Source organism: Eurypyga helias, unplaced genomic scaffold (genome assembly GCF_000690775.1).
Source record: "Eurypyga helias isolate BGI_N326 unplaced genomic scaffold, ASM69077v1 scaffold5799, whole genome shotgun sequence".
NCBI classification, from domain to species: Eukaryota; Metazoa; Chordata; class Aves; order Eurypygiformes; family Eurypygidae; genus Eurypyga; species Eurypyga helias.
In genome coordinates, this window is record NW_010272650.1 from 160,475 (window position 1) to 186,603 (window position 26,129).

The 26,129-nt window shown below is 39.2% G+C and overlaps 1 protein-coding gene across 1 annotated transcript in view; it reads right to left on the minus strand.

The window, feature by feature from the left end:
• LOC104515274 (POU domain, class 6, transcription factor 2-like) overlaps positions 1 to 24,648 on the minus strand; it is a gene marked incomplete at its 5' end in the record, with an annotated part of 181,757 nt that extends 157,109 nt beyond the window's left edge. Inside the window, 2 exon segments of the mRNA XM_010159189.1 lie at positions 23,380 to 23,608; positions 24,557 to 24,648. Of these exon segments, the coding sequence (XP_010157491.1) occupies positions 23,380 to 23,608; positions 24,557 to 24,648 (321 nt within the window).
• Between the last annotated feature and the right edge of the window lie 1,481 nt (positions 24,649 to 26,129).

The window sequence follows — 26,129 nt, forward strand, 5'->3', positions numbered from 1 at the left end:
CCAGCCCAAAAGAGGGGTGGTGCATGGAGTTAAATCCAGTGGGTGGCCAGTCACAAGTGGGGTTCCCCAGGGCTCAGTACTGGGGCCAGTTCGGTTTAATGCCTTTATCAATGACCTGGATGAGGGGATCGAGTGCACCCTCAGTAAGTCTGCCGGTGACACCAAGTTGGGGGGAGTGTTGATTTGCGTGAGGGCAGGAAGGCCCTGCAGAGGGATCTCAACAGGCTGGATTAACAGGCTGAGGCCACTGGATGAGGTTCAACAAGGCCAAGTTCCGGGTCCTGCACTTGGGTCACAACAACACCCTGCAACACTACAGGCTTGGGGACAAGTGGCTGGAAAGCTGCCCAGTGGAAAAGGACCTGGGGTGTTGGTTAACAGTCGGCTGAATATGAGCTGTCAGTGTGCCCAACAGGACCAACAGGCTGGATTAACAGGCTGAGGCCACTGGATGAGGTTCAACAAGGCCAAGTTCCGGGTCCTGCACTTGGGTCACAACAACACCCTGCAACACTACAGGCTTGGGGACAAGTGGCTGGAAAGCTGCCCAGTGGAAAAGGACCTGGGGTGTTGGTTAACAGTCGGCTGAATATGAGCTGTCAGTGTGCCCAACAGGACCAAGAAAGAGACTGTCCCCCCTATACTCGCACTGGTGAGGCTGCACCTCTAATACTGTGTTCTTTTTTGGGCCCCTCAATACAAGACAGATGCTGAGGTGTTGGAGTGTGTTCAGAGAAGGGCAGCAGAGCTGGGGAAGGGTCTGGAGCACCAGTCCTGTGAGGAGCGGCTGAGGGAACTGAGGCTGGAGGAGAGGAGGCTGAGGGGAGACCTTATCGCTGTCTACAACTGCCTGAGAGGAGGTTGCAGGGAGGTGGGGGTTGGTACCCAGTGATAGGACAAGAGGAAACGGCCTCAAGTTGTGCCAGGAGAGGTTTAGATTGGATATTAGGAAAAATTATCCACAGAAAGGGTTGTCATGCATTGGAACAGGGCACTGCCCAGGGAAGCAGTTGAGTCACCATCCCTGAAGGTATTTAAGAGATGTGTAGATGAGATGTTTAGGGATATGGTTTAGTGGTGGATTTGGCAGAGCTAGGTTAAAGGTTGGACTTGATGATCTTAGATGTCTTCTCAAACTGAAACAATTCTATGATTTTATGATTCTGTATTTCATAGACCAAGCGTGATCCGCTATAATTGGAACTCCAGTGGAAATGCTGTCCACTAAAGGAAACCCATTTTGGAGATTCTGTTCTATCACTTTACCTGGCACCTTTACTAAAGCCAATGTTTTCAAAAAGTAAAAAAAAAAGCTTATATGCAGTTTTCTTCCACCCCTCCCATAAAACACGACATCTGGGCTAGTTTTGCTTTTTTATTCCTCTTCTCTCCCTCCCCTTCCTATTCTCCCCTGACACATCTGTATCAGCTCTGATAACCTAGTCAAATTACAGCTCAGGTAATTAAACTGTTTAACAAATCCCCCTTCAAATCTAGTTGAAAGCCAGAATGCAATGTCACTGTGAGCCATTAAATGCTTCTACTCCTCTCTAGAAACAGATATATATGAGAGGTAGTTGAAGTGACTCTTTTATGTGCTGTTTTTAAAAGATGCAGGATGAAAGGTGCTATATAAATCTGAGATACACTTTTTCATAATCCAATACCTTAGTGAAAGGTTGTAATTAGTGTAAGCGCTGCTTAACATAAATCAGAGCTTTGCATTCAACACTTCAAATGCAACACCTTGACAAGATGTACATTATTTTATGTTGGACATAAAAAGCAGCTTGTAGTAAAATATTGTAATGATGGTCTGAAGAAGCTTTGAAATCAATAGATGACAAGTTACTGATATTAGGGAGGCCTGACCTCCTTTTGCGAGGAACACCTAGTACATCAGATAGACTTGGTTTTATTTGGCCTTAAATTTCTTGCTATTGTTTTCTTTCTGGTGAGTTCTAAATTCCTTAGATGCTAAAGGATTTTGTTGGCATTGCTGTTCTGGTTGCTTTTTGATTCTAATTTTGTTTTATACAAGATATGGTGAATGTTTAAACCACAGAGAAATGCTAGGAGAGCAGAATGTTCTTAGCACTGCTAGATATTTCAAGCCTGTGATTTATTTGCAATGTAATTCAATTATTAAAAATAGACAGTATTTTTATATCTTTCAATTTTGCTATACACCAAATCACAAAAGCCAGATATTTTCTATTAGTGTTTGATAGCATGTGGTTACTGAAGCCATAAAAAAAGGGCACTTACAGTTTTAGTATAAACTATGATTAATTTTTATTAGGATGATACATTTATATATTATAAACTGACAATTTATTTGTAGATTTTTTTTCCTGTAAGTTTAGTAGTTTCCCTTGGTGCAGAATGCAGAATTGTATATGAGATATTTGAGTGTCTAAAATGATGTATGATAAATGAAGTAGCATGCTACTTATACGCTTATCATGTTCCCTGACTAGCAACAGGTTCAGCAAAGGGCACAGCCAGTAAATGAAATTTTCCACCAGGACAATATATCATCACAAGAAATGTATGCGTTGGAAACTTACAAGCTTGCTCAAGATGCGGACAAGGTGTGAAATGGTAAAAAATGAAAAGCAGAAACAGCATATAGTAAATTCCAAATTCAGCTGTATTTCCATATTGGCTGAGCCTAGTGCTTTAACTGTTTGAAGTCATGCAGCTTAGGAAATAATAAACACGTACACACAAATTGCGTTCAGTTGTAATGCTAGGATAAACTTCATTAGATATCGTATCAAACTTCTTTTGAGACAAGAAACTGTAAAGCATTTAGTGAGAATATTTTTTAAATCCCCTTCAGAGTCAAAATATAAAGCAACATCTTTAAATGCATGATTTTCCTCAGAGTTATAGGTTGAAAATCTGCTCCAGGAAATGTTTATCATAACTTTCAACACTCTGTGGAGAGCACCAATTAAAAATGATAATTAAAAAACCCAGGAAAAAAAAAAAAGGAATGGTATCTGTATATTTCCCAGTGGAATTTAGCTTGTTTACAAAAACAGTTCATAATAAAAATTTCTGATATATAACCATGGAATCCTAACTCTATAAAAACTCCTGTTTTCTTACAAAAAGGCACACCAAATACCAAGAAGAAACTTCCTGGCATGCTGGTGGTAGGTGGAATCAGAGCTAAAAATACATTGAGAGTGCCTGTTTTTATGGCTACCGGCTGTGCAGCCTCACAGAAGACAGATGAGTGTTGGAAAAGGTGGTCAAATTCTGGAATGCCATCTGAAAAATGCTTCTGAAACTTCTTAAAATTTAATGCTACACGGGAAGAAATCTAGCTCAATGACATTGGCTTGTGCCTGCGTATTATGGAAGTGGCTGTATTTAAATGCTTGGACAATTTTATAAACTGAATAGCAAATTCTGCTCTTTTCTTACAACATTACTGGATAAAATACACCTCTGAAAAGATTTGGCTGATTTAGTTTTACTGTGCACAGTAAAAAACCAGCAGAACACACATGCCTTTGACCATATTGCCTTTCGATTGCTTATTTTCCTTTTTTTTTTTTAACCAGCAAATTCTTCCTCTCTTATCTTTCTCCATCTCACCTCCAACTACCAACCCTCACCCCACATCACACTCAAACCAGAAGTAACATACATTTACAGTCACACTCAAATATTCATTTCATAAATGTTGTACTCCCTGCCAACATACGTTGTGATGGACATCTTGTTTCCATGGCCGGAATTATTGCCACACTATTCCAAAGACCTTAGTGACAAAAAGTCATGGACACACGTGCAAAGGAGTAATATTTGTTTACCATACCAGAAGTAGCCCCTGTTCTGGATGCAGACTTGCCCTGTTCACTCTCTGAGCCATATGGCCTTTCCTAATAGCAGCGCTGACACGATTTAGCCAAGCATTTTGACTGAAGAACAAGAAAGATTCCCTGATGCACCATGTCTCCAGAGAGAATCTGTCTCACATTCTCAGGCTGGCTCTCCCAAGGGCTTCATTTTTCATCCCATGTGTTTAGACTTTCAGTTTTCCCTCCATAACGGAAAAATCTTGACCTGACTGTAATGAAAGGAAATTCTGCTATTCCATCCAATGGGGCTGGGACTTCTCCTCACATTTTTGCTTAATTGCAAGCTTTCCTGATTTATGGTTTTTTGCTTTATACTTAACATTTTTGTGCCTCACCATCTATTTGGATTTACTGTTTCTCTGTCCATCTCAAATCCAGATTCAATTTTCATTTTGTGATCTTCTCCAACCTTTTATCCTTATAATACTAATTCAGAAGCAAACTTTTCCTGCTTAGACAGGCTGCTGTGTTTTGAAGCACAGTGAATCAAAGACTAAAAACAAACAAACAAAAGGCAGTGAAAGCTCTTTGGGGTTTAAATGGACAGAATTCATTAAAGCCCATACTTTTTCTAAAACATGAGGTTAGACTCTATCTAGTCATAGTCCTCCGGAAATTTAGGTCTGAATTCCCAGTTTCAGCAACAGCAGTCTAAGAACTAATGGTCTAAGTGACATAATTTAATTTTGCAGCTTAGAGGAAAATGAAACTACTTGCCACAAGCCGCCAATTTTTGTCCCTTTCTCTCTCGTAGAAGTCTCATGATCTTTGCTATGTCTGGAACAAAAGACTTAACCTGCTTGGTTGATGTCAAACATCAGGTTTATGCCCTGTCTGGTTGCCTTTGTCACTGAGCAATGCCTGTTGTCTTCCAGGGGCAGAATCACTCTCAGCACTGACATGAGGAGACCCTGTTGGCTCTGTTACCATTTTCAGAGAGTCAGTATCTCCTGTGCCAGCTCTTCGTGCCACTTTCTGAGTTCAAACACACAGGCACTGCTCTGTAGTCCTAAAAGCCAAAGCCTCTTATTCATTCACAAAGTAGTTTCTTTACTATTATTTTTCTATTCCTTTCTTGCTGTATATCATATCCACCTTTCTGGACAATTGACATCTTTTCAGTGCTATTTGTTTCATCCTGCATTGTTGGATGGGTTGCAACTTCCATGAACACTATTATCCACCCAGTTTCTGTTCTTTCCCCCAAAGTCTCCTTTTACTTGGGATTGTTTTCTTCACCCGTAACTTTTTTTTATTCTTTTGTTTAACTAAACAAATTGACATTAGCACCCTTGTAACATTCTGTATAAATACAACAAAATACAGATCTCATTCATTTTCTTCTTGTTTTACAGAAGATAAGCAGACCTGCGGTTAACCCTGATATCATCTTTTTATTTGCCACCCTTCTCAGGGGTGTGAATGAAGATAAAGACAACCGAGTTTCATCACAACTGCCATGGCATAACACAACATAAAGAACTTTAAATATTTACAAGTTTTTTAACATACCATCAGTAATAAAATCTTTTGGAAGGACTGTAAGAATTAATTATTTTAGTTGGCAAAGAAACGTGTTTCTTTAACTGTTTTGTATCTTTTTGTTCGCTACTTCAATACCTTTCTAATAGTTTGTTCTTTATGAGATAAATAATATATTTACCATTATAAAACATATTATTCCATAGATTGTCATGTGGGGAATCACAGGATCTTAAACATGGAAGATAGCAATGATTTAACTTTTATATCTGGTTTCAAAAGCCTGGGGACATTTTCTTCTCAGTCTACATGACACTTTGGTCTCTAAAGGGCCATTTAATATCTATGGGGCTCCTAAAATTATTTCTGCTTTCTTCCTTAAAAACTCTAGCATTCTCATCTTACTTTGGCATTGTGTACACTTGCCTTTATGGGCACAATTACTGAAAAAGAAAAACCCAAAGCAAAGGAGAAATACCCCAAGTCTATGGGAAACAAGTGCTGGGGAAAAAAAAAAAAGTCTACAAATCAAATTTTCTACTGCAGACTACAGAAAATGAAGGAGCTGCCCAAACACGTGCCGTGGTTTTTTTACTTCAAAGTGCTATACAGATTCCGGGTTTATATTCTAAGTTCTACATTCAAAGCAACAGTTAAGCACTGATTTTTCCAATTCTTTGAAACTTCATAGATTTTTCTATAAGCAGTTCTCCTTTTCTACCTAACTAAAGATGGGCAGGAGCATCCTCAACTAGCAGCTTTATGGCTCAGACCAGGACCACATTGTCCTGAAGGAGCTCTCTTGTCTGTTTAGAGGGCCACAGGAAACCATCGCAAATGCAGTTAAGAGAAGATCTATATTTTATGATCTCTTCTAACTCCCTGAAGAAAATACGATGAATCATCAACTAGTAGTAGTGTAAGTAACCTGGATTTATGATATTACAAAATCACCTTGTTGTTTGTTTGTTTAGACAAAAAAAGGCTCCAGTATGGGGCAGCACTCCATCTTTAATCGTTCCATCCAACCAAAGGTTAATAGTCCAAAGTATATTAATAATCCTCTCCCTCACAGGCTGCAAGATCAAGAGAAACACTGCTCTTTTTATATTTTCCTTTGTGTTTAATGAACATAATCTTGAATTTACTGAAAATCTTCTGTTGCCATTTTGACACCAGTCAACTCTTGGCTTTAATGATACAAGATCATTCCTGATATTCACCCTTAGAAGACAGCTAGATTATATGCCATGAATTTATAGCTATTGCAGGATGCATATACTTACTTATTGAGGGATGGGAGGGATGAAATCAAGAGACAGATGAAAGACAGACAGAATAGTCAAAGAATTAGACCTACTCTCCTATGTAAAATAATCTTCCCAGTCTTTAAAAGCCTACAGAAATTAAATTATGTCAATAAAGATTTGGTAGCATTTTAAATTAACTCCAGTAGAAATAGAGTCCACTTAACTAGGGTCAGGAGGAAAGACAATAGAAAAAATTGGCTTCTGTGGTCCATTTAAAGCACAGCCTCAGAAGTAAAACCTGCTGATTGCAAGTGCTATGAGTCTGAGGTTACACGGACTTAATATTAACTTTACAAATCAGGAACTTTATGATGAAATGGATCTCTTCTTTAGAAAATCCCCAACTACTTTGTGGTGTGTGGAGACGTTATCTGATCATTCAGTGGTGTACTTGTGGTTTGTAAAAATGGGGACCCTGAAGATCATCAGAGCCAAAGACTCTTCCCTGGGGCCTTTTTACTCTGCTGACACTTACTGAAAATCTACCAGCAATACACTCTCCAGAGCAGCAATCATTAACTCATTCAAAGTCACAGGCACAAGGGTCTGGGGTTAGCAACTATTAATTAGTGTAATTATTCCCAGGATGACAATTACCAGCTGCAGGATCCACTTAACATCTATTCTCAAATCTTGTCTTTCTTCAATGCTAATGTTTCTAATAGGTTCATTTACCACCATTTACTGGTTGCATTCACTATAGTATATTGTTTCAGATGGACAGGACGGAAAGCCGATACCTAATATTGACCTTTACAGTATCCTGTGATTAGAAAGGCTGCTCCTACCATCATTAGCCACATCATTCCACTGAAAAACATGTATACTGTTTGTGATAGATTTATGATATTATTCCTCTTTCAAATATGCTTACAAAATTCATTTCCTGGAGAAATAATACAGTGTGTTTCAAACTATATTCTTCAATAATGCACTTATTTGAACAAACACACTGCACATATTTGTTGCACAATTTGATGTTTAAGGCTATTTCAGCTAACAGTGATATTCACATGGCATAATTTCAAACCTAATTCTTTAGTCTTCATTAGAAAAAAATAACAATGAGAAGAGGTACAATCTAGAGTCTCTGTTTGCTCAGCAGTGTTTGAATCCTGTGTGGTGCTGAACCATGTTGAAACCCTGTTCAGTTCAAAGAAACCAGAATACTTGGCATGGATTTAAATCAGACCTATGTATTTCATAAATTAACAGAGAAAAAGAAATTGCGTAAATCTAGTTTCACCTGCTTAGGGAATCTCACACACCTCTCCTGTGAACAGGGAGATAAGATGTCCACAACAAACAAGACTCTGATAGAACATTGAGCTAATTCATTGAATAATAGATGGAAGCAAACCTTGGATGAGAAGATTTTTCTCTAGATCTTTGAATTGGAGGTATTTTAAACCCATGGTGGGACTAATTTCACCAAGTGCTTTAATAGGTCCTACTGATTCCAGAGAATGTTGATCTTTTACTAAACCAGAGCCTTATATTTCAAAATGCATAAATTATGGTAAATCAGAAGTTGTAAAACATGGAGATTACCAAGGAAGATTATCTGTTAGACGGTAGTATAAGAGTTCCTCTTCCCAAAACCAGTAAAGCCTGGTTATTGAAACAGGAGGAAGATTTTCTAGTACAAAAGCAGGAGAACAGTGTAGATAGTATGGCATCATGTTATTCTGTCATGTTTCTCTTTCTTCATTCTCCAATAAACTGACAGCAAGAGCAATCAGGGATGTCATACAACTGGATATCAGAGTTCAAAAGGGATGGCAGAACAGAAGCATGGCAGTATGTTTTCTGGAGAAGCTTTAATTGTTTACTCTTACTACGCTGATGAGTCACAAATCAGATAAATTATTTTAAAAACTGTGTTAATACAGGGGTTTAGAGTGGTAATATGCTACTTTAGTATATACGTTAAAGGGTCTCCTGGACAGTGCCACAACTATGCAGGAGTAAGTGGAAGCAGCAGTGTTGCTTTTAAATGTGCTGCTAGATTGTATTTGCGAGCATTTGATGTTCTTCTTTAATAATCTCAAGTAAAAGGCTGAATGAATTCAACAACAGTAGCTGAAAAAAGTGCAGTGAGTCATATTATAAGAAAACGGAGAAAAGGATGCAGGACTCTCCACTGAACACAATCCTATATTGTAGGCAATCTGTGATAACACCCTTTTCATTTCAGTTCAGTCCCATAAAATTACCACTAACATTACAACTCATGCAGAACACAGATAAATGTAAAAATGTCACAGAATTCTTCCAGATGGGACTTTTAGTTCCACTAGATCACCATCTACTTTTTTACTTGTCTAATATTTCATTACAACCTTCCATAAGTTAATTTTCTTTCCACTGACCATGTAAATCACAAATCAATTTTCATTTAAAATGCCTGACTACAGATTGCTCCTGAAAGCTCAAAGCATATGCTTCAGTGAGCTCTCCAACATTCTTAATGCACATTAGAAAAAGGTTGTGTTTTTTTAAAAATCTTTTTAAAGGAATTAATTTTACATTAAAGTCTGGCATGAGACCCAAGCAGTGGTACTCATTTCCCTCTCCTCCCCCTGCCTCTGTAAAGTGGGTACATATTTGAAATGTAACCGTATGTAGAACTAAAAGTCTTTCATGACAGTGACATTCAATCCTAAACCAAAAATTCAGGCAACAATATAAACTGCTTTGGATTTACAGAAAGCAGACATGATTACTTAATCCCAAACCCCTACTGCAATCATGTATTTCTCAAAGGGAAAGAAAACAGAAAAAAGAAGAAAAGGAGGAAAACCACTCACCGTTCAGCTATTGGTTGTGTTTTATTTGAACTATTCTTTTTCTCATGTTCTAATAGAACCAGCTAAACATATGGCTGAATATTGGTAACGGTACTCATGGTAGCAGTCACCCTAAAGCCCGTGGGATATGCCTGTGCAGGGTTCAACCTTTCAAGAAACCTCTAAGAAATGCTTTATAGGAATGTCCAAAACATCTCCTGAAAGAGTATTGTCCGAAATGTTATTTTCTCATGTTCATTTAAACATGATGCTGTCCCCCTAAAAATCTGGAAACTTACATTTGGCAGACTGGACTTGGGAAGCCTGGTTTCTATGGCTGGTCTTGCTACTGTCCTGCTGAGAAACACAGGGCAGTCACTTTGCTACTCTGTGCCTCAGTTTCCACATTAGTAAACAGCAAATCATTAAAGTGACCCTTCTTTGTACTTAACAGAACCACTTGAATGGCTGAGGTGACATATGCATAAGCATTTGCTGAATCAGAAAGAGGTGGGAATGATCATGTGGTCATTTTTCCTCTTTTTATAGGTAGACTACATTCCCTCACACCAGGAATTTCTGTGCCATTTAATCTCAGATTGTTTTCACGTTTTCTTATTACTTGACAACCTCAGCACCAAACCTTGAAGGATAAATATTCCAAAGGAGCGAGCTGGTATGGTGGGAGACGGAAGGGTTGTATCTTCTCCCGGAACACAAAGGGATTGTAACCTTTTCTAAAGGCATGACCCCAGATCACTGAAGTCTAATGAACTGATTAAGTGCAAGGGAATAGAGAAGCATGGGTCCTCCAAATTACTTTACTGATCTGAACCCACACGCAAATCTTCCCTCCTCTCTCTTTTCCCCTGCTTACCTGGCACATTCATATTTATCAGGTCTCCCTCCACCTTTGGGATTGTCCTTCCAATCTCTGAAGTTCACTTCCGTGTTGTTTTGCACTACTTTATCACAGCTCTTAGCAAGACAGTACAGCTTTGAATCCCAACTTCTTGAAGCACTCCGACATTGGGATTCTAGCTTGGGGGTGATGGAGACGGTGTCAGTTTAAATAAGGCTGAGTGCTCATGACAACTGAAAGTAGTTCTGCGTTAAGTGGGGCTCTTTCTCATAATGCAGTATGTCAGTGCTGACCACTGAAATGGGGGAAGGGAAAGGCTCTTGAGCCATCTCTGTAAATAGGGTCTTGCCAAACCATTTGCAGGTTACAGTCAGCCAAACCTTGAGGGTCTTCACATAGGGTTTTTTTAAAACCCAGACTCCCAAATGCCAACGGGGCCTCAGGCATCACATCTAATGTGAATCTGCCTCACTAAAACCGAGAGTTGAGGGCCTCCGGATTTGGCTCCGCGTTGGCATATCACAATCACCACTTAGAGCTGACCACTTACTTGTAACAGTCACGTGGAATTACTTCAGATATGAAGAGGTGTGGGGAAAGCTATTTACTGTGCTTCCTGATTTAGAGAAAACCCATCATCCAAGAGGGAAGTTTTTCGCAACTGTGAAGTCTCCAAAAACACCTCTATTAATAGGCACTGGAATATTTATGGAGTAGGGATTACTATGAAGACAACCTATCTGGTCCTTTCACAAGACTTTTAAAGTTAAATACTTTAAATGAACAAGTAGTTGGTTGAGTTATCTGATCAATCAGTAAAAGGCCCACAGAAATATTCAGTGTGGGAGATGCATGTGAGTTGATTCAATTGAGTGGCTTGCTCACTTTTTTTCCCTTTTCCTTTTGCCTGGCTAGCTAAGGGCCAGAAGGATGAGCTTTCTGGATTTTACTTCACTTGTCTTTTTGTTTTTCCACTCATATTTCATTTAGTGGCTTTTTGTTCCATCAGCCATGGACTGGAAAATGACTCTAATGATCAAGAGGTGAGCAACCAAAGAGGAATCCCAATGACAGTGGCCAGAAAGCATGCTAGACACTCGAGCATCTTTCCATTAACTAGATCCTCTACCTCTACGTTACTTTGTGAAATTCTCCTCAGGAGGAGTTTCTATTCCACAGCCTACTGGATAGAGGCTCCCGGGTGAGGGAGCTAGCTGAAGCTTTGAAGGGGCAGTAGAAGTATATGCACATGCTCACAGGTACAAGGTAGGACATGAAAATGTCTGAAGGCATATCAGAAAGAAAGAAAACAAAGCAAAGGCTCTGCATGAAAACCATGCACTCTCCTTTCTTGTAATTCTGAGTACTTCTTGAAGAGGAGACTAACATCCGCACAGCAAACATGATGGTTGGGAAGGCCATGTTTCCACTGTGAATCACACACTAGCAAATACAGATCAGAACTTCAGATTTATATGTCTATGTGCCCATTTCAGTGCCTATCAAGAGATTTATATACACACAACCTTCAGTCATTCCATTTTCAGCATTTTGCCTACAATTACTAAACAGAACATTACAGCTGCTGGTGGCTAGAATCAGAGCTGCCAAGTTAAATTTAACTCTGCAGGTGCTGATGGCAGAGTTATTTATTACGTAAGCCCCCCAACCCTGCAACCTGGGCGCTCAGTGCTCCAACAGAAGCCTCTACCTGAATAACATTGCTCTGAATCATCAGCAATGATGATCAGTTTGCATTGCATGTACACCGGTCAGCAATTACTTCTTCCTGAAGCACTAATGCAGGTTTAAGGCTACGGCAACATTAGGAAGTGATTTGCTGCAGTATGACAGGATCACTAGGTGGAGAGGAGTTGGTTCCGAGTCCCTTTATTTCCATCTACTTGCAGTTCAGGGTTTTTACTTTGGAATGTATTTACTCTGGCCTCTTGCACTGGGTGTATGGGTCCTGAAGCTGTCCAAAGAGGCAACCATTGGTTTAGGCCTCTGTATTTCCGCTTGGCTCTGGAACGCAGTTGGTGTGAACCTGGAGCAGAGCTTCTAGCTTAGTTTCCTCCAAAAGAAATCTGGTGGGTGCATGACAAACTTAACATGAGGCAAACGGTGGAAACAGAGGGATTCATTCCAAGTTTGCCCTACTGCTCTAAACCAAAATACTTCAGTAGATGCAGCCTGCTACCCAGTAAGATTGATTTTAAGAGCAACGGCTTACCTCCTGCCTTCCTACACCACTTCAACAAAAACTTTTCTCTTATTAATACCATTAAGTTTAGGTTTCTCAGCCCTGATTTCTAATCTCCACCATGCCATTTATGAAATGATCAGATCCTGAGACAAGGAGAATGCAAGTGGGATGTGACTGTGTATAAATTGCTCTGTATTGGAAATCTCATCCCATTCTGTTATTTACTTTTCTCCAAGAAAGACAATTATATTTGTATAGGTATAGATATAGATTAGATGTTACATTACAAAGCCACAAGGGTTCCAGATCTTGTTAAGATGAAGGTTGTCATAGTTTGTTTTGTTTTGCATGAGCAAGAGCTCATTACTGAGAACCCTTGTCATTCACATCCACTTGTGTCTTCTTAAGGGAGCATTTCTGAAATGAATGGCAGGACGTATACACTTCAATTCAAACTGTACCTTGGAGTCTTGCCCCACTGAAATCAGTGGGGCTTCAAGACAAAGGAAGCTTTGTAGCTTGTGGTTTTACAGGCTGCCCTAGTCTCTTGTTCAGTGTCCTTTTAAGGAAGGCCAGTAGTGATTTTCAAATCATTTTGCTTTCAAGCATTATTCCAGCTGGTCTATTTGGCTACCTTCTGTACTAGGTTACTTGCACACTTACACTCTCCTAGGCTCAAAAGATGCTGCAGTTCTTTGTACTCCTTGCAGTGCAGCAGGATGCCACGATGCAAATATACAAACTTTACCCCGTCTCAGTTAGCCAGAATGGGTAGAGTTTGCTGTGCAGGCGAGGTGAACTAAAAACAAGTCTCACTGCTGGGGAGGGTAATAGCAGCACTGCTTTTGCATCAATCCCCTGCCAGGCAATCCATAGACTGACACTGATGGTTGCTCTGGAGGGAGTCACTTACCCTCCAAGCTAGAGGTAAGATGCCAGATAAGCAGTAGCCTGTAAAAAGGGATTAAAAGAAGAGAGAAAACCAGGGGGAAAGATTAAGATAATTTACCCTTGTATCCATCAGAAATCCCATTGTCAGTATCTATTGTTCAAGTACCTGACAAACTTCTGTTTCTATCCCCTCCATAAAAGCCTCCATCATATGGAAAGTTGCGTACCTTTCATGGTTTTATAATAAACTGGAAGTGAGTAACAGTGCGATATCAAAGGAAATAAAACTCCAGTTGCTATTGCTGCTGGGGTTGCCTTCTGAATGTGGCTTATACAATATTTCATCTGTGCTGACACCTTTCACTCTCAATTATTTGGCTGCTGTCAAAACAAATCAATCATATTATAGCACTGTGTCTTCATGTTACCATTCCACTGCAAGTTAGCTGCATTAGCTTTGAAATATATCGAAGTATAAAATTTATCTCTATTATTTATTTAATACAACTTTCTCCCTTGTGAGTTCTCTCACAAACATAGCAAACTCAAATTATCTGATGTCAAATGTTGAATATATATAAATACCACTAAGAAATTTTAAAATAATGGCTCATGGGAACATAAATGCATAAAGATACACTTGATAAGTCTTACACTTACAACCAATGATATTCTCCTGAAAATGGAGCAAAGAGCATATATGTTTTTAATTTTGGTTGCAACTGGCCAGTGTGCTCATATTAGATAAATAGAATTTCATAAGACACAACTTTGAACTACCACTCCTGCTAAAGCAGAGTAAAACAAAGATTTAAAGAACTGATTTTGTGTGTTAGCTGTGAAATGAATAGGGGAAAGAAAAAAAAAAAAGCTGGGACTGAATATTTTTTAAAGATGCTATAGTGCTGGCAGGGGAACACCATCTTCCCTTACAGTTCACAAACATTGATTTGGGAGAGGAAAAGAAAAAATCATGAAGACAGAACCTGAAAATGATTGCTCTGTTTGGATTGCTAGATTTACAGTTTTCAGAGAACATCTCTGAAATTTGTTCTTGAGTGGTTTTATCCTTTTAAAAATAAACAAAATAAAAGAAACAACTTTCAGGTTGCCAATAAGTGAATTTCCTGAAAATATACTACTGTCATTTCCTTGCCTTTTAGACAGGATTCATGTCCTGTTACAACTGCATCTTCTAAAATACAGAAGCTCAATGTACTGGGAAAATTACAACAGGTTTATCACCTCCAGACATATACCTCTTCTTCATTTATTACTGCCGATGTAATGGGAAATCACCTGCACAGTACAAAACACATTCAGGAATATTTGGGTTGTTGAGTAACTTTAAAAATCTAGCTGAAATATAAGGATGGACAGAAACAGCGCTGGATAAGGGAAGGGACAAGAGAAAGAAATGGGATCTGAGAAACAGAAAGGGAAGGATATTCAAGGATCAGATTATGTAAATCCAAATCATCAGCATTGATTTGAATAGAATTAATCATGGAACTGAGATGAGAAACTTGTCTTTATGCTGAAGATTTATTTTTAACATTGCATAATCTATGATAACAAAATACAGCTAAGTGAAAGAAGAGTCTGCAAGATACGTCAAATCTACAGATGATTAAGCTTAAAAGCAACATTCATGTTAAAATAAATAAGGATAAAAACCCTGTAGCAGGCAACAGTCTAAGAATCCACATTGTGTTGGATCTTATTAACCTTGGTGGAAGCATCCAGGACTTCTTTGGGCTGGAAAAGGTCACTGTAGGTCCCAAGTAAGGAAAATGCACCTTATTATTGCAGCAACTGAAAAGAGCCTGACCTCGTTTAGGTCTATGAACCAGAACAAGGCTTAAGAATTCAGGACATTTAGCAAAGCTCCAGCTGTGTCTGAGGAGCTCAAGGCATCTAACAGTAGTGAGTTCAGCCTATTTTGGAAAGCATAGCACTACCTACCCACGCACTCATTTACAGGTGGGAAGAGAGTTGCAGAAAACACACATGAATTGTCTGCCATCACACGGGACATCTGGGGCAGAGCAGAATACAGGTCTCCTCAGTCTGTGCTGTCTGCTACATCTGTCAGAGCATTAGGCTTGTAAAGATGAAACGTTCAAGGAATGAAAGCAGCTTCAGGGATCAGTAGCAAAATGAGACCAAGGCCTGAAGATCTCCACGAGTACAGATTTTTACCCAAAGGACATAAAATTGCATAGAAGTCTCAGCATAAGAAAACTCGAGGAAGTTTCACTTTCAGCATTTCTGATGTCACCAGACAGGTCCTGTTCCCATTTCTGGAGCAATCTCAGTGGCAGACAGAATTAAAAAAAAAAAAAAACAAAAAAACAACAAAAAAACACCACCAAAAAAACCCCACACACAAAAATACCCCCAAAACCCCATGCTATAAAATGTTTCGAGATGCAGAAACTTCAAGATCTTAATAAGCAAGTCATAATACACCTTCAGAATTTTCTATGACAATTAATAAAAATTAAAAAGAGATGATATCCATAAAAGATGTGTATGGTTCCGTGGTAGAGAACCACAAAGCCTTTAAAGAAATTTCATTTAAAAAAATCTTCTCCCAGACTGTTAACTTGTATGTTCCATGCATTAAAAATCTGCACTATTAAAAATGCCCGTAAACCCAGCTGGTCAATAAAGACTTTGTTGTTTTTATGAGTCCCTAAATATATATGTGTTTGATTAGACTCTCACTGGTCTATCAAGAACACAAGTTTGTATCCAGGGAGTTTTTAGAACATGAATCATAGGGATTTTTTTAATACAACAACATGGAAAAACAAAGGAAATTAAACCACAAAGACTACAAATGTCTGACTTAAATCCACTAAGGCAAGGAAATTAGGAGTGAAGACTGCAAATCCATCCTGGTTATCCTTCTACAACTCACTCTATTGCAGTAAAGAATCTTGAATCATCACGAGTCATATATGCATGTACCATACAGACATACCTATTTGCATGTGATCTACCAGTGCATGTAGCATGTGTGCTACAGTGCAGAGGTGAGGAACAGAGTGACAAACACCGGCTAAGATTTTCGCTTGCATTTGGAATTTCTTGGCTTTTGTAAGATAACTGTAAGTTAAGTGCTTAACATTATTGGAATGAGTTTTCTCTACATTAATTTAAATTGTCACGGTCTAAATTCAAGAAGAAGATTAAAGGCTCCTGGAAACAGGTGCAAAGATGTACTTTAAAAGTAACATTAAAATGCAGCCATGTTCTGGTTGACAGAAATTTCATTTATAATCCTGCACACAGAATATTCCTGCCAGGAGCAGTATCAGTCTGAGCGAGGGATGAATAAAGGGGTACATTCCCAGAAATGCCCAGGACTTGCATACCAGTCATGCCACAACTCCTAGCCCAGTGGTCATGTCTACTAGAGGGCAGTTAACTAATAGGTTTTTGGGGGAAACTTTGGAGAGGTGCAGATTACTTCTGTCTTTCCCATTTGCTTCTTGGCACACAACTCTGGAAACTTACAGTCTGTAAAAATTGGCCTGCAAAGTTTAAGTAGGTGTGAACACTTTGATTTCAGAATTAATTTGATCTACATCACATCGTTCCTCCTCACTGATGGCATTCCATAACCATCAGTAGTGAAAAAATAGGCATGTCTCAGGTCTATTTTGGGTGGAAGTCAACAACAGAGCACACAAGCATTAAGACTGCTGCATTTTAATGCCTCTGACGTAGGCCTTTAACTTATGGGGCAGAAAATCCAAACAACAAATAGCTAACACACTGCCAGTGATCAATAAACAACTAGTAACTAATAAAGCCCTGAACCTTTCACATTCCCTCTGTGAAGGCAGCAATTTGCCACTGAACAAGATGAGCAATTAACACGGGGCCACAGCATTCCCACAGGAGAAGCCTTGTATTGTGGGGAAAAACAAACAAAGACACAAACACCTACCAATCCCAGTCAGGTTCTTTCTACACTACCTTCAGAAAAACAGGTTTTGTCCTTTCTCACAGTTGCGTCTGTGAGGCAAATGCTAGGCCTCCCAAACAGCACATTTTCTGGGAGACCGGACAGCGACACAAAACCTTCTACCTGCCCCATCTACAGGGATCTCTGCCTATTACTTCAGTTCCCCTACAACCCAGTTTGGATGAGATACAGCTGTTAGCCTGAGTAAACCTGCCGTACTGGCTGCTAATCCACAGGCACTCCGTGCACGCCTCAGGGTGCTTAAGGCTGCACAATTTTCCCCTATTTCTTTCCACGTACTAAGGTAGGGAGGTTAGTCTTAGGGGGCGGGGAGCCCCTTCTTTGTGCTATCCAGCCCTCCACAGTGACTGCATTATGTGCAGCATTTATGTAGTGATAGGGGTGGTATATTTGGTTTGAGGGCTTCACAGAAATTGCTAGCGAGTGCAGCTCCTTTCCTTGGTTCTTGTCATTCTTGTTCTGGTTATGTTAGTACACTGCGGAAGTACCTGGGAATAAACTATTCCTCTAAGTGAAACATCATTTTGATTACTACTGACATTGGTGCTCATTAAAATACATAAGTGAAACACTGCCTTTCTGTAGACTCTGAAAGCTATTTCATGTTACTTGAAGGGGAATACAAATGAATAGGGACTGCATCGCTTTAGTTAAAAGGGGAAAATGTTCTAAAAAACTGGAATTTGGACTCTAGATCAGTAAGCAACTGAGGTTTGTAGTTTACTTATTTTCTGACTCTTTCTTGTTTTTCATCTCTCCCTGATTTCTGATTTTTAAGGTGTGTGTATACAGAGGAATGGAGACAGAGTGTGTTTACTTTATCTGTTGCACAATTAATGATACAAATCTATGTTCAGATGAAACAAGATGTAATAAATGTAAACAATAGATTTTTTCCCCCTTTTGTCTTTACATAACATTCATTTTGACTGATTTCCACATAAGAAAGCCTTTTTAATTTTTTTTTTACCATCCTCTGTGTCTATTGTTACCCATATCAGTGCATTTTAATGGCTGTCTCCTAGCTCTCAAGATGTTTAATACATTTCCCCTTCCATTGTATTGCAGCTAAAATATGACCTGCCGCTGTTTAAATAATGTAATTTAATGATTTCACATTTTCAGCTGTGCAAGGCTTCCTTTCAGCACTGAAACCTTTCACTAATGATTTGGGGAGATAGTTTGTTCTCATTTCTTTCAGAACTCAAGATTGAGAAACACCGAGTTGGAAATAAATTATTGACATCCACTTTAGGAACACTACAATGTGTAGTGGAAATAAAATACACAAAGTTTCAGGGCCACGAGCCTAGAATCTCCAACTTGTTGGTTTCTTTCAACATTCAACTGTCATTCAAGCTCTGTTATCAGTGGAGATATCTAAACCACTGTTGTGCCACTGCTACGTGATGTAGCGTATTTGGGCCAACCATCTGCAGAGAGACTCCCGAATTATTATCCACGGTGTGCGAGTGGCCAGCAGTGAGTTGGAAGGCAGCACTGAGCTTGTTTCTTCTCATTTCAAATGTGTATACTATACCACAGGGATAGCTAAAATACATTAACATTTTAGCTAAAACTGCTTGGGCTGTCATGGAATAGTGAACGAAATGAGAGGGCAGCCTTAGCAACTCCTCAGCACTGGAATAACTTCCCATTTCTCAGGAATTTCAACATGAAATCAACAGGGCTGAAAGTATATATTAAGAAAACAAGACAGAACAAACTCATACCACACCACACCCCCACACCACACCCCCAAAAGGTACCTTTCTCTTCAGATATAGAGAAATATTACACTGAGTCCTAAAAATCTGATGGGCTTAAAGAGAGAATGTCTTTTCATGAGTATCAGCTCCCAGGCATTACTGAATACTCTGAGATTAGTCCTTGGAGAGAACCTTGGGAAGGATAATTAAAACAAAAAACCAAACCAAAACAAAAAAAGACACAACCCCCCCCCCAAACCAAAACCTCAGTCCCCCCAAAATCTAGTGAAATGTGACCTGACAAAGGAGATGCAGAAACTGAAACTGTTCAGCCCAGACAAAAGTTCCTGAAGACAGAAAGTTGAATATTGATGAACAACAGTTTGGACGATAAAGGGAAAGCTGGCAGAGTATGTTCTGCATGAAGTCAGTAAGGACAGGCCAAGAAGCCATGGACTAAAAGCAACAGACAGGTAACACATTGTCTTGTAGGGTACCCGCCTCACTTCTCACAACCTCACCATTGCTAATGTGACACCTCCCAGATTCTTTACTGGATATGAAAGCACGACTGTGTTCCAGCTGTAGTTCCAAGAACGAGCAAGGGGAAAACAGACGTATAAATTTCTTGGGACAACAGCTTCCTCGGATGGTTTTTAAACTCTTATCTTCAGTGCTTTTAGTGGAGTACAGTAAAAAGTTATGGTTGTTGGTTTTATTGTTTTCTTCAAAGAACTGTTGGTGGAAAGCCAAAATTCCATAAGTGAATTTGTGTTATGTTCAGGGATTTCTGTTTACTCTAAGGCAGATGGCTCTATTCTGGCACCAACCCTCTGGCATCTCAGTATTCTTTGCATATTCCTTGTGCATATAAAATTTGCTTAATAGGGACAAGACAAAACATATTTTTGCGTAAGTTTAGCAGAAAGGATTTACACATTCATCTTCCTGCCTTCTGTTCATACATATTTGACTTATTTGCTCAGGGAATGGATATGGTATAGCAGAGTGTATGACAAATGACACAGTATAATGAACAGCAAAATAATCAAGTACATATCAAGAAAAGTAGTTTTGAAATAAGCTTACTGTTTAAACCTCTTTTTACTTACAGCAACAAAATTCCTATTGACTTAGTGGTGGATCAGGACAATATAGCAACTGAACAATATAACACAAATACATTTGGGAACAAAATTCCTATTGACTTAGTGATCAGGACAGGATCAGGACAATATAGCAACTGAACAATATAACACAAATACATTTGGGGAAAAAAAAATCTTATTTATAGGTAACTGACAACTGAAGATGGGTAATTCCACTGAATAAGTTATATACTGTGTGAGTAATTTCCATATCATAATCACTCCATTTTACCAATGTCTTGAATTATTAAAGAAACTCTTGTTTTCTCATTTTAAACACTTAACATTTCTTCTCTATGATTCCTATCACTGAATGCTCTTTTCTCTTTCCACAAGCAAGGGGTTTCATTGTTTTATCCAGTCACCCTGAGGTCTCTTACTTACCACCCTGAACCAGACCCGAAATTGCCAGAGAAGAAAATCAGTTAAACATATACGTGGATCAACCAAAATTTAGTGGGATTACTCCCTTGATCAGCATGCAGTATGAATTCAAGTACTGTGTTAGATCAGAACTTTTCTGAATTCATACATTATTCAAAAAGTCTTCAGGGTCTTTTGAGTTACCTAGCTGGGGTAGTCCCTGATGAAGAGGTTTAGAAGTTTACTGATGAGAGAAGAAAAGGAAGACAGGAAAAGTCCTAGCTCACAGAGTCTGTGAATGTCTATGCTTGACTGCACTGGAAATTAAGGGACAGCAGACGTGACAACAACAGGAGTAATGAGACAGGTTAGAAAGCAGCATGAAAATATGTCCCCCAGTCATCTAGGTTGACCATGCCACAGTGAGGTTTAAGAGAGATGGAAGTTGAATATGGTCTGATTTCACCCAGAGCATGAATTACCAAAACTCTGTTGAAGCACAGGCTTCTACAAGTATACCTATGAAAGTGTCTATAACTGTCTATAAAACAGAACACACATTCTATGATTATCTTTCAAATAACCACAAAAAACAGGGGTCAGTCAGCCAGGTTCAGTGGAACTGATGACATCACACAACTAAAGATGTTCTCTAGAAACACAGCACTCCCACCTGACTCCTCCCTTCATTCACACATGCACTGGGCTATAAACAACAGGAGCTTACAACTGGGATTGAGGGCTCTTGGGAGCTATCTGGAGCAACTATATGGCAGGGTCGATTGTCTCCATAGTCAGGGAATTGGACCCAGCTAGGCCCTGTTTGAACCCATGCTTCTATCTACCAGTAGAGAGGAAAACTTTTCATCTGGTAAGGTCACTGCCCGCAAAACTTAGCTGGCAGCAGAGTTACATCTTTTAGCTAGCAATTAGACACCCATGGCTAAACTAAAGAGCAAAGGTTACTTGACTGAATCCCTTCCCTCCAGCTTTGCAACACGGGGTGAATAAATGACGTAAGAACTGCACGAGCTTATGTTTATTTATAATACTACATACCCAGCAACTATAACCTGGAGCACTCCAGAGTGGAAGGATACATTTTTATAATGCCTGTTTCTTCATTAAGATTTCATCGTCCACCTACACTAAAAAGCCACTTCCTCTTCACTTTGTTCTATCTGCTTTTACCCGCTCCTGTTCCTGCATTATTTTTTTAATCTCCAGTTCCCTACTTTACATGCACTCTCAAATTTTAAACAAGCAAAATTTGTGCATTAGTGTGTCCTTTTCATCTATGATTTATGAATGACAGGTTCTTCAGTGCAGCTTAATGGTATGAGAGAGACATTATTTTAAACATTAAAGTGAAAACCATTTACAACTATGATGAGAGGTCTGTTGACATTAAACTTTAAAACATGCACAAGGTAAAGGCAAGTAGCTGCTCCAACAGGTGAGAGTACTATGCATGCGGTTTGTAAGGGAGTTTGTTAGACACACCAGCTGTCTCTTCCTTATCTCTGTTTGACAACCTGTAGGATTTGGTGCTTCAAACAATCCGTCTGGTAATCAGCGGCCACCAGTTTAATAACTAACAAGTACTTAAGGTGCAGTGCAGAGCATTCATTTAAAAAATTTCCATTCTGTCCAAGGAAAACTTTTACTACTTTCTACATTGGCAAGAAATAAATAAAAAGATAAATAAATAAATTGAAAGAGCTAAAGGTTTATTTTGATACTTTCTGCCCACCCCTTTACCGCTTTCAGACTGGACAGTCACTTCCTTGCCATCCCCTTCCATTAATGCTGCACAATTCTATTGTAAGATTTTGGTAATACTTATCTCGCTGTACTTGTTTTTGTTCTGTGCCGCAGCAACTGCTCCCTCAGAAGCAATCAACATTATTAGGCTTAGAGGATAAATACATCTGGATTTCACATCATATGTGTTTGGATTGAGTGCTGTTTCTACCTGCGTTAGATGCACTCATCGAGCAGCAGAGAGTACTAGGAAAGAACAGGGATGTAGTATTTCATAGAATTGCTTTTCAGTCTGATTTTAGACCACAGGGAGAATGCAGCAGATATCTTAGGGCAGAATTGTTGCCAACATAGTACAGCTCAGGTGATGGGCAGGATAGGTACAGAGATGCACATTTTGCATGTGACTCTGGAATCATGCAACTCCCTCAACAGCTTGGATGAGGAATGACAGAACCTTATCGACAAGGCAGACCTCCCACAGCAAGAATGAGAACACATACCCAAGGCACTGATGGCAGTGAACATGGAAAACTCTGATTTTATAATAAAAGGATTTTTAAAACTGATTTTGATGTAATACTGTGGTTTTAGTTGCCCCTCTTCATTTAGCTACCCTAAACAGCAGTGAAACTGAATGTTTGTCTTCATGCTGTCATTTGAAATTTTTAAGTGAATGGTGAGTAGGGAACATTGATCACTGATGACAGAAAGGCCTAATGAATCATTCAAGTACTTTACATTACTGACCCATTACTGACCCATAGAGTCTAAGACCCAACCTCCAATCTGTTTTTATAAAAATGCAAATATCCTGAAGTATTTCTCAAGTATTCAGTAGACAACCCAAGTATTACCTTTCAATATGCATCAAGAACAACATTTCATTGGAAAAAGAGATCACTTGGTTTAAAAAAGAGATAAAGTGAAACAAACAGGCAAAAGAATCTATTAGAAAAAAGCTAAAAATGGCTTACCTTGTAGATTTTGTAATGGCAAAGTCATAATGCCTCCTGCTGCAGCTGCTGCTACCAGCCCTTGGATGTTGGTGAGATTCGCTGTAGGTAGAGTCAGCACAAGTCCTTGTTGGCCCCCCAGCTGCCCAGCCATGTTGAAAGGAATAAGGATCGGCTGATTCAGGGCTGGAGTGCCTCCTGGCATCACCCCCGCTACTGCTGAGGCTAACTGTTGGGCTGTCAGTAATGGCTGTAGCAAAACACAGACAACAAACCTATTTTACTGCACGCTGCTTGGCATTATGCACTTACAACTCTCCTGGCCTGGGATCCTTTCATATTCCATTGTAGGTGTGCACTGCTTCCAATATCTTAAAGCATACACGTTGACTACACAGAAAGTTTTGACGAACTCGGCAGGCTGAAGCTGTAAACCTTACAGTCATGTAACATGGCAGCAATCCCAGTTGAATCTAGACTGGAAAATTCATTACACGTGCACCAAAGGTAACGTATGAACACAAGAAAACCTAACTCAAGTCAGCCGACAGGTACCTAAATGCCAACATTTCCCAAATTTTTGCAGTAGTATATGGACTGGTAAAAGCAGAAAACACTACAGTAACAATTACCAGAAGCTATGTGGACCAAGACTGCCCTGGAAAGTGGTAGAACACTGAGTATCTTCTTAGAGTGTGGCTGAACTTGGATAAAACTGTGGAGTGATATGGGAAATCTTTTAAAATGTTATACAGTGCCATGCTATTATGCCTACATTTTGCTCTAAAGAAAATAAATGCCTGGCATAAAAGATAATTAAATGCCTTTACTAATGCAGGAGCTGTGTGTGACTGACAGAACTGTCAGAGCCAATAAGGCTGCATTTAAACTGTACAAGCTTTTTAATATTGAATTATTACATGTATTTAAAAAATAACTTATATAAGAAAATCAAATAATTTAACCTCCTAAATATGCAAAATTACTACATTTTAGAAAAAAATACAAAAAGCTAATCTCTCCAAACAAATAACTTTTAAGACATAGACGTGATAAATACATGCGCCCTTTTTGTAACACTAAATGCAGCCAAAAGGAATCATATTTTCTACGTTACACAGATCAAAGATGAACAATTGCAGTTATTTACTTTTCATCAAATTGCACATCTCGATTAGCTGAAAAGAAAGATACTGACCTGAGGCCCAACAGGGAACGCAGGGTGGGACTGACTGGCTTGGTGCTGGTCTGCTGGGCTCGTGTCAGGCAGCACCGTGTTTCCTCTGGACTCTGAAATCCAAAGAGCAGATTGACTTTAATATCAAGCCTGGGGACTGGCACATTACTTTCTACTCTGATGTCACATAACATCAAGCTGAAAATGATATGTTAAAGTGCTTTATCAATAACTCAAGCACTCAAATCACTTATCAGCTGCATAAATTATGCTAACATTCATTCAGACCAGCCAGCTCATTCAAGGAGCTACAGAAATCTGACAGCAATGAAACCGAAGCTATCATCAAGCCAGCTAATGTGGGTTGCATTATACATCAATCTACATACAGTACATGAGCACTCCACGTGTGTGGAACTGCATTTTTTACGCTTAGGTGAGCAACAGCCATTCTAATTTCTGAAAGCAAAAATTATCTGAAAAACAATCAAGTCGCATCTACTTTGTATCTTAATAAAATCCTTTTCTTTTGTCAGTTCCTGAGGCAGCCAAGGCTGTGTTACAGGCAATAAAAAGGCACAGGGAAAACGGAAAACAGGTATACTTCCAAATGACAGCTATTCCCCTTGTTTACTAAATTGTATGCGGGGAGCGAGTAAAATTCGTTGAAACCAAGGATTTCCAGCATTTATTGAGATGATCAATATCCAACAATCGAACTATATGCTGGGTGTTAATGACTTGCTAAGCACAGAACACAGCCCAGCCCTACTGGATTTTGCTGAAGTCTGCAAAACAGATTTGAAAAGGAAAAAGAGAAAGAATAACGTCCTATCAGTGGTGAGAAAGTACCGAGATATTTTCAAAACTCTGTCCCAATCCTCCATTTCCTCCCGGTGAAGGACTCCCATTGATTCAGCGCTGATGGCACGATCTGGCCCACATTTATCTTTGAAGCTGAAGGAATGACAGCAAGTACCAAAAGTAGCTGCAAGTGCACTGGTATCTCTCAAAAAGGACCTGGCAGTGGCCTCAGGTTTCTGGGTCGGTACGATAGCTCCTGTTCTGTTAGTTTTTTTCTGATGCACAGTTGAAATCCCATTCTAAGTGAACCTTAACGGGATGCTCTTTTCCAACGTTTGTCCTGCGAATAGGCAGTGCCAGACAATTGCGAACCAGTTTATTGGCACACCCTGACGCACTAAGGAAAAAGGATACAGTCCTGTCATACTTATAAATTTTAAAGAGGGTATTATCAGCTCATTTAAAACAAATTCTTCTGTATATTCTCCAAGGGAACAGACTTATAAATAATGGAAATGTGGGGAAAAAAGAATACTTCAGCGCATTAAGGTACAAATAAAATTGACTGCTCCGTATTATTCAATTGACTTCCATCTCTACAGCAAGGTGTCAGTCACAACAGTGTTTTAGAATAGGATTAAACGATAAATGTGCAGAGTTATTATGCAGAAATCTGAAAATCTGATTAATTTCTAATATTTTGGTGTGGTCTCAGAAAGTCAGAAATGGACATTGCTTTGGGAATACTTAGAAACATTCTATTGAAATATCTGATTTGGAACCAATAAAA